Below are 11,937 nucleotides of genomic sequence, written 5' to 3'. Positions count from 1 at the left end.
GGCGGGGCGGAGCTTGTATTGGAGTGTAACTAGAAAGGGCGGGCCCTTCGGGGTACAACTGTGCTACGGAGTGTGGCCTGTTCGCTTATTTAATGGTCTCGTTCTCGTCAATGTAGGAGCTTGCTCGGAGAGCCCGCGGCGGGTGACGGGCCTGGTTCCTGCGCTCACGAGCGTAAGCTTGGGGCCTGGGACCGGGTGAGACGGGGCACGAGTGTTCCATGGGCCATACGGGGAAAATGACAACCACGGCTTCTGAAAGGAAACTCCATCTTGCGCTGCCCAGTTTTCTCCATTGCTCAGCGGGGCTGTATGTGGGTCCGACAACGATCAGCCGAGGCTTTGCGACTGAAGGACTCCTATACGGCAACGCGAAGCGACTCGTGCCCGCGACTCTAGCTAAAACCCTCGCCTCACTTAGCGCGTTGCGCCCCGCCCCCAGGCGCGCTCCAGCGTCACGTGCATCTCAGCCTAGGCGGTGATTGGAGGAGCTAAGGTGACAGACGGCCCTCTCAGCCACTCGGCGGAGGGGTTTGTTAGTTCCGGGTCGAGGTGCTGGTGACCTCCGGAACCCAAACCCTTTTTCCTGAGTTAATATGGCTGCGACCTGCCAGCGGCTGGGACCTTAGTGAGGAAAGGACGCGACGCTTTTCCGAGGCTTGTGCTCAGGATCCCTCAGCGATGGCGCTCCGGTCGCGGTTGTGGGAGTGTCTGTCGGCCTGCCGGAACCGCGGTAATTCCCACGTCTCTCAGCTAACTCCCTAGGGGATGCACAGTAAGTGTGCATATGCAAGTCGTGACTTCTATTCAGCACAGCCCAGGCTAACAGCATGGTGATGACAGTAGTAGGAAATCAAGAACCAGGATCTGTGGTGACTGTACTCTCTGCCCAGACAGGTTACTTTTTCTCTCCCGGGGAGCGAAGATTCGGGGAATGGATGGGGATAGAAGTTAGATCACTTTCCATTTTTGTCCCTGGTTGTCATTTTTTAAGATACATGCGGTGGTTTCCATTCTTAGGGTGTGGGGTCGCAGCCCTCTCAACCAGTTCCAAGCCTGCGGCGAAGCCTGGAGCGGACCCTCTGGAAAATGAAGCCGTTGCGCCAGAGTTCACCAACCGGAACCCGCGCAATCTGGAGCTCTTAGCTGTGGCCAGAAAAGAGCGGGGTTGGGGGACAGCGTGGCCCTCCCGCGAGTTCTGGCACAGGTAATCACGTCGGCCAGGTGATTGACCGACGGAGCGGTGCACGATGCCCTACAAGTTGTTTTCATCAATTCAGTTAACCTGGTAGATACTACTGGGGATTCTCTTCTTAGGAAGCTGCTGTTCGGTGGTGGAGGAGAGGTTAGCGGAGAGGGAAATGGGCTTGGGGGGGGGGGCAAACAATGTCTGGGAGAAAATTTAAGGACAATGATGTTAGAATGGGGAGGCCGGTTGCCTGCTAAGGCTCCTTCTAAAGGATAGGGAGAAGACAGTCTGCCAGGAAGGGCATTCGCAGCAGAGGAAATGGCTATGGGCTGGTGTGTTGGAAGAACTAAAAGTTTGCGTGGAGCTCAGCGTGCAAAGGAGTGGGTAGTGTAAGGTGGACGTGGAGAGGTAGGTAGGAGAACCATCATTAAGGCTGTAAATTGAAGTAAGCAGTTCACGATTTCTTTTCAGGACAGTGGAAAACTACGAGAGGGTTTAAAGTTTGAGCTTGAATTAAAGGTCATTTTGGTTGCTTTGGGGAGAACAAATTTCTAAGGGGGCAGGGGAGAAGCAGAAAGACAAGTTCGTTGAGTCTGTTCTTTGTTATAAAGGTGGTTATGTATTGAACGGTTTGTATTTGCCAGGAAGTACGTTAGTTGCCTTATGTACGTTTTCTCATTTAATCCTTAAAATTACTTTATGAAGCAGGTGCAGTAATTTCCTCCATTTTACAGGACCAAGAGTATTGAGGCATAAGGGGACAAGGTTACTAAGCGCCAGAGCTAGGACTCAAACATGTTTGGTCTCACCTAGGAGCCAGGCCACTATAAATTTTTACCACTGTGCTGCTTTATTTTATCTGCTGATTCACTTAGTAAGCATTTGTTAAAGGGAAATGTTTCTTAAGGAGGCCCTAAAATTGTAGCAGGAGGTTAGAAATCGTATCTGTGATATCATTCAACGATCATGAGGCCTGTGGCGTTTCATAGGCATTGTGCTAGCTGCAAGAGATGCAACGCTAGAGTGGATGTCATCCCTGTCAGCAAACGTTTTCATGCGTTCATAGCGGAAGGTGGAATGGGGATGAGTGTTACAGTTGTTATGCATTGTACTTAGTGTACCTAGGGAGGCATCAAAGGAGGAAGGCAGATAACTTTTGAATCTCGATCTTAAGTCAAAAAAGCTTTTGAAACACCAAACTTAATTACTTCCAATATTTGGATTATTTAATTTATTAGAGATCTATTTTCCCACCTTTTTGTTGTTGTTGTTGTTCTATCTGCCATATCCACAGTGCTAATCAGTATAGAATTTTAGTACATTATAGTAGGAAGTGACCTTAGAGATGAGTCCTCTGCCTTTGTCAAACCAGTGGTTTAAGATGAGGATCAGCAGGGGCGCCTGGGTGGCTCATTCGGTTAAGTGTCTGACTTTCGCTCAGGTCCTGATCTTGCGGTCCGTGAATTCAAGTTCCGCGTCGGTACTGTGCTGACAGCTTGGAGCCTGGAGCCTGCTTTGGATTCTGTGGCTCCCTCTCTCTCTGCCCCTTTCCTGTTCTTGCTCTGTCTCTCAAAAATAAATAACCATTAAAATTTTTTTTTAAAAAAGGTAAGGATCAGCAAACTATGGCCCACTCTTGATTTCAGCTCAGGTCATGATCTCATGGTTGTGAGATTGAACCCTGTATCGGGTTCTGCACTGAGCGTGGACCCTGCTTGCAATTCTCTCTCTCCCCTGCTTGCTCTCTTTCTCTAAAAAAAAAAAAAAAAATTACAAATCCTTTAGCACAGCATGTACACTGTTTTTCATCTGAATCCTCCCTGCCCCCTTCAGAGTACATCTTAGAATTCCTTTGTGTTGGTTAAGAACATGGGCTCTCAAACCAGCCCCTTGGACCGAAATCCCAGCTCCATTACTTACCGTTAGTTGTAATCTTGCTAAAGTGACATAACTTTTCTGTGTCAGTATCTATGACCTGAAAACAAAGCAAAACCGAAAAGAACTGATTGAGATTATTTTGAGACGCGAGCTACACCTGAAAAAGGACTGTGCCTGCCACAGTAGGTGCTCCGTAAATGTCAGCAGCCTCGTCAAAAAGTGCTGCTTCGTGCTGGCACCCATATAGAATACCACTGCATGGGTGTTTTAGTTGGCTGGCTCCACGTTGATGATTACTGTAATGATTCCAAACAGGATTGCAGTGAATTGTTTTTTTCATGCACTTGATCAGTGAGGTCAGACATGTTTGGGCCCAGGGGTCATTAATATTTTCTATTTCTGTGAACAGGCAGTTCAGGTTTTTTGCTTAAGTTATTGGTCATTTTCTTACTGGTTATAGGAGGCTTTTTACATATGGAAATTACCCCTTTGCATAATTTGTGTTTAAAGTATTTTTAGTTTCTAGCTTACCTTTTGGCTTCAGTTTACTGGGTTTTTTTAACTGCAGAAAAATTTGTCTTTATAAAAACTAGATAACATGGTTCGATGTATTTAAATTGGCTTACTTGGAGATTGTAAAAAAAAAAAAAACCCTACCTTCTAGTATTTTTATGATTTCAGTTTTTTACATTCAAGTCTTTGATCAATATTTTGGTGTTAGTTGGTAAGTAGAGGCATAGAAATAAGTGTATCCTTACTTATTGTAAGGTCACAGTTTAGCTCTGCCTCCTTACATCCTTTTTTTGAGGTAGCGGCTGTGTAAATAATTCTCACTTTTCAGAAATCCCAAGTTTCTGCTGGATATTTTAGGTGTTAAGTGGAAATATTCGGTTTATGTTTATTGAGGATGTCCTCACAAAGGCAGAGGACAAACACCTTTCCCAAGTAAAATCCGGGTTCAGTGTGTTGACGTAAATGAAACAGATACTACGTTCTTGAGAAACACTTGGCATGTATTCACCTGAGGCTTTTTAATCTTTAGGGTCCTTTTACTATGTTCCTCTTTTTCTCATCTCATTTAGGTTGCGAGTTATAAAGACTCAGCATCATGTGGACGCACTTGTGGAGCATCGCAGTGGCCAGGTCGTGGTTTCGGCATCCACTCGGGAATGGGCCATTAAAAAGCACCTGTACAGCACCACAAACGTGGTGGCCTGTGAGAGTGTCGGACGGGTGCTGGCAGAGCGGTGCTTAGAGGCAGGAATCAACTTCATGGTCTACCAGCCCACCCCGTGGGAGGCAGCCTCAGACTCGGTATTTTGGTTTCCATGTATTTATTTAGAAGGTTTTCATTCCTGATGTCAGGTGCTTACTTAGTAACCGTAGTTGCGTTTATCAAGTTCTTTCCACGTGGGAGATGCGGAAGTGGGTCTCCTGACCTGCGTAGTGGCCCAGAGGCTCAGGATTAATATCCCCTGTCCCCTGCACAGGGAACCAGAGTCAGTGCAGGGGCACTGGTCTACAGCCACGATGTCAACCATTCTACTTCCCCGTTCATATGTTAATCTCTCACTTGTATAATGAAACACTATTAGTCTTTGATGTCTCCAAAGTTTCTTATAAGATCGCTTTCTGAAAAATCAGTGTAGGCTTGGAAGTTAGCAAGGAGCAAGTCAGCTGTTCCATTTCTCTTTCCCTTGAGATACGAGAAGCGCTGTTTATTATCTGCTTACTTACTGTGCTGACTTAATTTTCTCTGCTCTTCGAAACCAGATGAAGCGCCTACAGAGTGCCATGACAGAAGGCGGTGTGGTGCTGCGGGAGCCCCGGAGAATCTATGAATGAACTAGAAGCATTGTTCTGAACGTCTGAATGTGAAGCTGTGAGCTGTCACCTCCTTCAGAAGAGAGCATCTGGAAGAACAGGCAGCTTGGGAGTTTTGTACAATCACCTAACAGTGGACTCTTATTACCAGTTAAGAAGGTCATCCCTTCCTGCCTTTGTGTGTGTGTTTTGTTGTTGTTTATCAAGGGCGAACGTCTTCTCTTGGCCAGAAGTACCTGAGAAAAGGTGTTGCCAATTATAATTAACTTTCGAAGGACAAATTAAGTGTTGTTTGTAAGTTAAAGAATAAACGCATATTGCGAACACTTTCTGGTTAAATGAATTTTTTTCTTTGCCTTTGAGCTCACTGCTGCAAGAGCACACACATGAGGTTTATGCAAACTGCTTGTTACCACGTCCTGCTCATAGTGGGTAATCTCCATAAACGATGGCCGTTGCTGCTCAGAGTGTGGACCTTTTTTTTTTTTTTAAATAGGGAATGCCTGTATCAATTTAGTATAAACAGCCTTAGTGCTTAGAAAGGGGCAAACCCTAACCTCAGCTGGGCTCTGAAACACTAACCTGCAGAAGCGGACTTGAAAGAAGAAAGCTCAGTGGGGAACTGACGCAGAGGTGGAACGGAGCGGGGCTGGTGTGTATTTGCCACTGAGGGAGTGAGTGTTGGATAGAAGATGAAGCTTGAAATGCAGTCATTTAACCTAACATGATGCTGAGAAGGTGGGAGCCACGCAGCTCTCTCACAGGAGTGGATTAAGTCAAAGTAAGGGGTTAAGTGCTTCTGGCTATTTAAGGTGTGAAGAGGAAGAATGTGTCAGCTTAACTAGGTGGTTTCTAGAGCATTTCCTCCCAGTTTTTAAGTGTGTATCCCAATTACATATACAGAATTGAATTAATGTTACTATTTCCAATCTGAGTATTTGGTAAGTTGTTGAAAAAAGATACGTATGCACCAACATTTTTAAAAAGTATGATTGGTTCACCAACATTTTTAAAAAGTATGATTGGTACTGAGAGGCCTTCAAGGAAAGGACCAGTGGCTTTGGAAACTGACAGTGGACAAAAATTGGGTTCACCTGGAAGTGACGCTATGGGTGGGTTTTTTTCCCCCTGCAAGGAATAGGTGGGGTTATTTTTTCCTGCAAGGATGGTCCCAGAATCCTCTCTGCACCAAAGATTGCTTCAATTGATGGGCAATTCTTGAGGCTTTTTGTGGCAAGTTTGATAGACGGTACTGTAAAGGATGATGCAGAGTGAAGTAAAACATGGGGCGAGGCGGGTGGGGACGGGGACAGCTCAATATGGCAGGCCAAGTGCGAACCAGTGTTGCTCTCAAAGCAAATGAGAGGTGGTCCCGCCACCGCGCCGCAGCTGCTGTCACGACCCACTTACCGCGGTTCCTCCAGGTGCTGTCTACTGGCCCGTTTTCTCCCTCGGGCACTATTTTCTCCCACCACCCGGCCTAATAACCTGTCTGCGACCCCTGTCTGCGATCTGCAGCAGCAAGCAAGGGAAACGGGCTTTGGCCGGAGGGCGGGGTCCAGGCGAGCCCCGCCCAAGGCCGAGGTGTAAAAGCGGACACCTGTGGGCGGGCAGGTGGCGGGGGTGGCCAATCGCAGGCTCCTTGGCCGCCCCTTCCCGTGCGAGCCCCTTAAAGCGCCGGCGCAGCGGAAGCGCGTGGCAGCACGTGCCCGCACCGGGCGCCCTCGGCCGAGCTCCGTGGCCATGGACGTGGGCGCCGACGAGTTCGAGCAGAGCCTCCCTCTGCTGCAGGAGCTCGTCCTGGGCGCCGAGTTCGTGGGTAAGGGCGGGGATTCCGGGCCCTGTGGCCGCATCCCTCTGGCCGGTGCAAGCCTCCGCAGGGTGTGGCCTGGGAGGGACAGGGGGCAGAGAGGTGAGGCCCAGCCTGGACGGTCGCCGGGCCGCGGGAGGCTCAAAGAAGGCCCTCCGACGGTCAGGGACATCCCTTCTGGGGCCTGGGCGGTGGGACGTTAGGCAGCAGTTATGTCCTTGGTCGCATTGTGGTCCAGCTGGAGCGATGAGTGATGTGGCTTTGTCCTTGCTTTGGCTTTCTCCTTTCTGTCTTCTTGACCCCACCTGGCGTCTTGAGCCAAGTAGCTCACCCCCTGCAATATTTACACGAAGAGCCAGGCAATGGTCTGCGTCTGGGTACTCTTGTCTTCTTTTTTTTTTTTTTTTTGTCTCCCCTGCAGGTCTGGACATAGAGTTCACAGGCCTTCGGTCTAATCTGTCCCGGCCCCAGCAGATCAGGTAAAGCCAAAGCTGCTTTACAGCTGAGCTAGGGAGGGGCTCACCTGTGCCCTTCCGACTGGTGTTCTAGCCACTTGTGCATGCTTTCTCTGCAGGCACCTTGCTGGCATGGGGGGGGAGAGGGCGGGGCGGGCAGTACGGCGCTTTGTGTGGGGGATCTGGGGACCTGGTCTTTGTCCACTGTGTGCTGGGAGTATTCAGTACTTGTTACCAGGAAAAGTGCTGCCTCTGGTTTAGAGGTGCTGATCCAGAGTGGGGGCTGGGGCGTCTTCACACCATCTCCTTGCCTGTGGAATGAGATGCCCGTTTTTCCCCAGCCTGTTCGATTTGCCCTCCGAGTGGTATCTAAAGACCCGGCAGAGTGTTCAGCAGTTCACAATCTGTCAGATAGGTGAGTTTACCCTTCAGCTGTGTGCTGCGCGTTACTGAGGGAGGGTTTGTATCGCCTTTGTGTTCCCTGCTGGTAAAACAGCTTTGACTCCTTTCAGAGATGCTGGCTTCGGTTTTAGCCCTGTTGTGCCTGGGGGGGGCCTAACACTTGGGAACAAGCAGAAACTGAATTTTAGCTGCACTGTTCCCGTGCCTAAATAGATCGACATTAGGAATCTGTACCATCTCTCAGGGGGAAAATGTGTATGGTTTTTGCTTAAAAACCTACAGGATGCAAGATCATGTTATAAAGCATCTTGCTATGCAGCTTGTCTTTTTCACTGATGGGGTTTAGAGATCTTTCTATATCAGCATAAACAGATTTCAGTTCATTTTTAACAGTCACATAGTGTTCCCAGCTGATGTCTGGATTGACTCAGTCTCCTTATGATGCGTTTTACGACCGTTTGTGTGTAATCAAACAAATTATAGTAACTGTCCTGGTATTTGTGGGTGTGTTTGGTATACTACCAGTGGTGGAGTCGTGGAGTTAGTATGTGCATAAAAGTGTGACCTTGGGTGGCCAAACTATCCCTTTCCTACCAGCCATCTACAGAATTTATACTGACTTCTACTAAAGCACTGAACGTGCCTGGTCTCCTCACTTGTGCTGGGTAAGATCGAGCTTCACTTTTTTGCCTGCCTGGTAGAGGAAACATCTAATTGTTCTACATCTTATTTAAAAAACAATTTTTTTTAATGCTTTATTTCTAGGAGAGAGAGACAGTGTGAGCAGGGGAGGGTCAGAGAGAGAGGGAGTCACAGACTCTGAAACAGCTTCCAGGCTCTGGGCTGGCAGTCAGCACAGAGCCCGACGCGGGGCTCGAAACCACGAACCGCGAGATCATGCCCTAAGTGAAAGTCGGACGCTTAACCGACTAAGCCACGCAGGTGCCCCTAATTGTCCTACATTTTAATTACTGGGTTAACACCCCTTTTCTGTAAAGGGGTAGGCAATAAATCTTTCCGGTTTTGCAGACTGTGTACATGGTCTCTGTTAGAACCGTTATTCTATCATTACTAATGGGAAGTTAGCCAAAGATAGTATATAAATGAGCATGGTATATTTCAATACAGTTTCATTTACCAAAAGTCTTGACACAGATTTTACTGACCCTTGGTTTTTCTATGCTGAGCATCTGTGTGTGTTCTCCATCCTTGTCCTTTGCTATTTTTCTGTTGTGTTTTTTTTCTTAACTATAAGTCCTCTTCAAAAAGCATAGGAAACTGCACGTAGGTCTGCTTCTGTTGTCCTCCCCTATTTGAAGCCTTCATTTTGTGTAGTATTTTTAGCAATGCAGGCATTTTAAAGCCATTCACTGTATAAATCTGTTTTTTTAAAGCATTTCTTCTAGTTGGTTTTAAAACCGGAAAAATATCAATATTCTGCGTTTGAAGAATGAGTCACAATTATATTTTAGTTATTTCAGTGTGAATTGCAGTTTGAGAGCTCTCCTGTTTTGGAGAGTTTATCTTATTCCAAGGTGCACAGAGTATCTTTAGGTGCAAAGTACTGTTCACAGTGTTTCCTTTCTGCAGCTAACTTTTGAGAGCTTTTCTTGGGTGCTCACTCTCCCTGCTCTCCTTCTAGGATTGTCCGTGTTCTCCAGTATTGAAGGAGAGTCTAACAAGTACGTGTGAAGACCTCTTGCAGGTTACCTGGCTCTCGTGCACTAATCTTCTCCACCTGCTCCCCTCTGTCTTCCGCCCCGGGCTCTGAACCACTTTGGCCCTGGACGGTCCCTGTTCTCTGCTTTTGTGCCCTTCTGCCCCGCTGTCCCCTGCAGTTCTGGCTGCTCCAAGTCTCCTTGGGACAGCGTCTCTTCCGGGGGCCTTTCCTGGCACATCGGTGCCCCTCCCCCTGTGTCTGTGAGCCTTCAGGGTAGTTCTAACCAGGGTGATGTGACTCCCAGGCACCAGCAGGCAGAAAGTGTTCAGACCGGTGGGCTCTGGATGGGGGTGGATCCTTCCCCGAGGGCAGGATCTCTGCCTTTTTCCTTTGGCCCCAGTGCAGCCAGGAGTACTAGAAACGGCCAACATTCAGGTACTTCTCAAATGAAAGAAGAAATTCGCTCAGAAGTCTGCTCTGTGGGCTAGAATTAAAAAAAAAAAAATGTTTTTGGCTCTTTCTTAATGTTTATTTTTTTTATAGGTATGTAGCCCACTCGTGTAACTTCTTTCTCTTCCCTACGACGTTTGGGGTTTTGGATTCAGAGTTCTCTTTCCAGGCTTCCAGCGTCCAGTTTCTGAATCAATATGGCTTCGACTACAACAAGGTGTGGCAGCAGAGAGGGGAAAGGGAGGTCTTTTTTTTTTTTTTTTTTAAAGCGTAATAATTTGTAATAAGAGCATAAGTGGGGGAGGGGCAGAGAGAGACTCCCAAGCAGGCTCCACACTGTTACCGCAGAGCCTGACAAAGGGCTCGATCCTATGAACCACGAGATCATGACCTGAGCTGAAATCAAGAGTCAGATGCTTAACCAACTGAGCCACCCAGGTGCCCCAGAGATAGGCTTTAAAGGTTCTTTGGTCTAGCTGGGCTGAGTCTCATTTCATGTGCACATTAGACTGGACGCAAGGGTTGCTTTTCTGTCTGCTCCCCCTGCACAGAGGATGCCTCCACTAATCTGCTGTTCTTGTCTAGTTTCTCAAAAATGGGATCCCATATATGAATGAGGAACAGGAGAAGAAAATCAAACACAACATCCTGACTGGGAACTGGAGAATTCGCAGGTAAAGCCCGTTTCTCCAGGTGCTTTGTGGGTTTCTCTGTTTGCTGGTGTTTTTCTGCGTTTCCCGTGGGTAGGTGCACTGGCTCTAGAGCACAGTGACCTCACGCCATCACCGTCAGCTGGGGTGGCTTCAGCAGCATGCGATCAGCCGGATGCAGTGGCTCAGAGTGTCGGTGGTTCGGCTCCCTCGCCTGCGATGAGAGCCCTCTTGCTGCATCAGGTATGCTCCCAAGGGCTGTGTCTCTGCCTCTCTTCTTTGGCCCCAGTGCCAGCTGTCCTTCTGGAAACCCATAATGCCCCAGAGCTGGGCCAGGAGTGATGGAGTGACAGCAGCGCGTGGTCACCTGGGGCCCAGACAGGCCGTGCGGTCAGTTGTATGGAACTCAGTCATTTCAGCAATTTGAGCTGTAGAATCTTTGCCTTTATCAGGAGGGGGCTTAAGTTAGACCAGTTTTAGCTCTGGAATATTCTGATTATTGGGTCCAGATAACTGTGTAATATCGGAGGTGGGTTTGTTTTTGTTAAGCTCTATGCCCAAGGTGGAGCTTGAACTCACAACCCCAAGGTCAAGAGTTGCATGTTCCCACCGACTGAGCCTGCCAGGTGGCCCTGGAAATCATGGGGTTTCCCCCCCCCAAAAACCTTATTTATGGCTTTTCGTATAAAAATGCAGCTTTTTGAAAAGCAATTTGAATTTATAACCGTCTGTTATTTTCAAATGTTGGAGAAGAGTCTTTCTTATCTCAGAATAACATCGTGTTCTTGTATTGCTGACATGGGAGAAGATGCGCTTACCGAAGTGCCTGTCTTTTCCTTCTGTCACCAGATGGTACTTTTTCACCCCGAAAGCTGAATTAAATAGGCCTGGCTGGAGCGCTTAGCGCTGGCTCGCTCCCAGGACCTTTCCTGCCAGTGAGGCAGAAAAGGAGGGCCGTGCCCCTGCGAGTGTATGGGAGAGCGCAGGCCACGCGTCTGGCTTTCTGTTGCTGAGCAAGGCTCAGAAAATCGTTCCTTTTTGGTCCGCTTTGTTGCCCAGATCACCGTGCTAAAGCTGGCGTCCTCCGAACCCCAGTTCCTATTCACGTTGTCCTGAGGGTCTGTCCTTCCCATGGTTTCCTCCAACCTCGTTTCCGTGTGCCTGCTTTCAGTTCTCTGGATAAAGACCAGATCAAGGTGGTGATTGATGAGGTGACCCGGTGGCTGGACCTGGCACAGGAGGGTGACTGGATGACTCTCCCTGGGATTGCTGGTAGGCAGGAGGCTGCTCCCCGAGCCTGGGAGTGTGGGGGCGGGTCCCCGTCAGCTGTGGGGGCCCAAGCGGGGAGGAGACCCTCAGTCCCGTGGATACTGGGCATCAGCTCAGCAGGTATGTCATCCTTGGGGTTAGATCAAGCTCTGACCTCAACTCAGAAGCTGGAGACTTTTTGACTGATTTTTTTAATTTAATGTTTTATTTATTTCTGAGAGAGAGAGAGGCCGCATGAGAGAGAGGCCGCATGAGAGAGAGGCCGCATGAGAGAGAGGCCGCATGAGAGAGAGGCCGCATGAGAGAGAGGCCGCATGAGAGAGAGGCCGCATGAGAGAGAGGCCGCATGAGAG

At 48.4% G+C, this 11,937-nt stretch overlaps 2 protein-coding genes across 5 annotated transcripts in view; both read left to right on the top strand.

Moving 5' to 3' along the window:
* Positions 1-206: 206 nt before the first annotated feature.
* Positions 207-5,217, top strand: MRPL18 (mitochondrial ribosomal protein L18). 3 transcript variants are annotated; one of them, XM_039221396.1, is made up of 4 exons: positions 207-730; positions 1,018-1,204; positions 4,147-4,229; positions 4,838-4,905. In XM_039221396.1, the coding sequence occupies exons 1-4, from the start codon at positions 679-681 to the stop codon at positions 4,903-4,905; spliced, it is 390 nt and encodes a 129-aa protein (XP_039077327.1). In that variant the 5' UTR covers positions 207-678. The 3 variants fall into 3 exon arrangements, with proteins under 3 accessions (XP_039077327.1, XP_039077326.1, XP_039077325.1); XM_039221395.1 differs by having other exon boundaries at positions 559-772; positions 4,147-4,378; positions 4,838-5,217; XM_039221394.1 differs by having other exon boundaries at positions 564-730; positions 4,147-4,378; positions 4,838-5,217.
* A 1,371-nt stretch (positions 5,218-6,588) lies between these two features.
* The window catches only part of PNLDC1 (PARN like, ribonuclease domain containing 1), a 21,071-nt gene continuing 15,722 nt past the window's right edge, over positions 6,589-11,937 (top strand). Inside the window, exons 1-7 of one of the 2 annotated variants that reach the window (XM_039221402.1) lie at positions 6,589-6,707; positions 7,120-7,177; positions 7,495-7,568; positions 9,198-9,237; positions 9,759-9,882; positions 10,251-10,339; positions 11,487-11,587. In XM_039221402.1, coding sequence (XP_039077333.1) covers positions 6,632-6,707; positions 7,120-7,177; positions 7,495-7,568; positions 9,198-9,237; positions 9,759-9,882; positions 10,251-10,339; positions 11,487-11,587 — 562 coding nt within the window. In that variant the 5' untranslated portion in view covers positions 6,589-6,631. The remainder of the gene's footprint in view (positions 6,708-7,119; positions 7,178-7,494; positions 7,569-9,197; positions 9,238-9,758; positions 9,883-10,250; positions 10,340-11,486; positions 11,588-11,937) is intronic. The other variant, XM_039221401.1, reaches the window with a different exon arrangement.

Source organism: Hyaena hyaena, unplaced genomic scaffold (genome assembly GCF_003009895.1).
Source record: "Hyaena hyaena isolate Hyena2069 unplaced genomic scaffold, ASM300989v1 scaffold_981, whole genome shotgun sequence".
NCBI lineage: Eukaryota > Metazoa > Chordata > Mammalia > Carnivora > Hyaenidae > Hyaena > Hyaena hyaena.
This window is presented reverse-complemented; position numbering and strand designations above follow the sequence as displayed.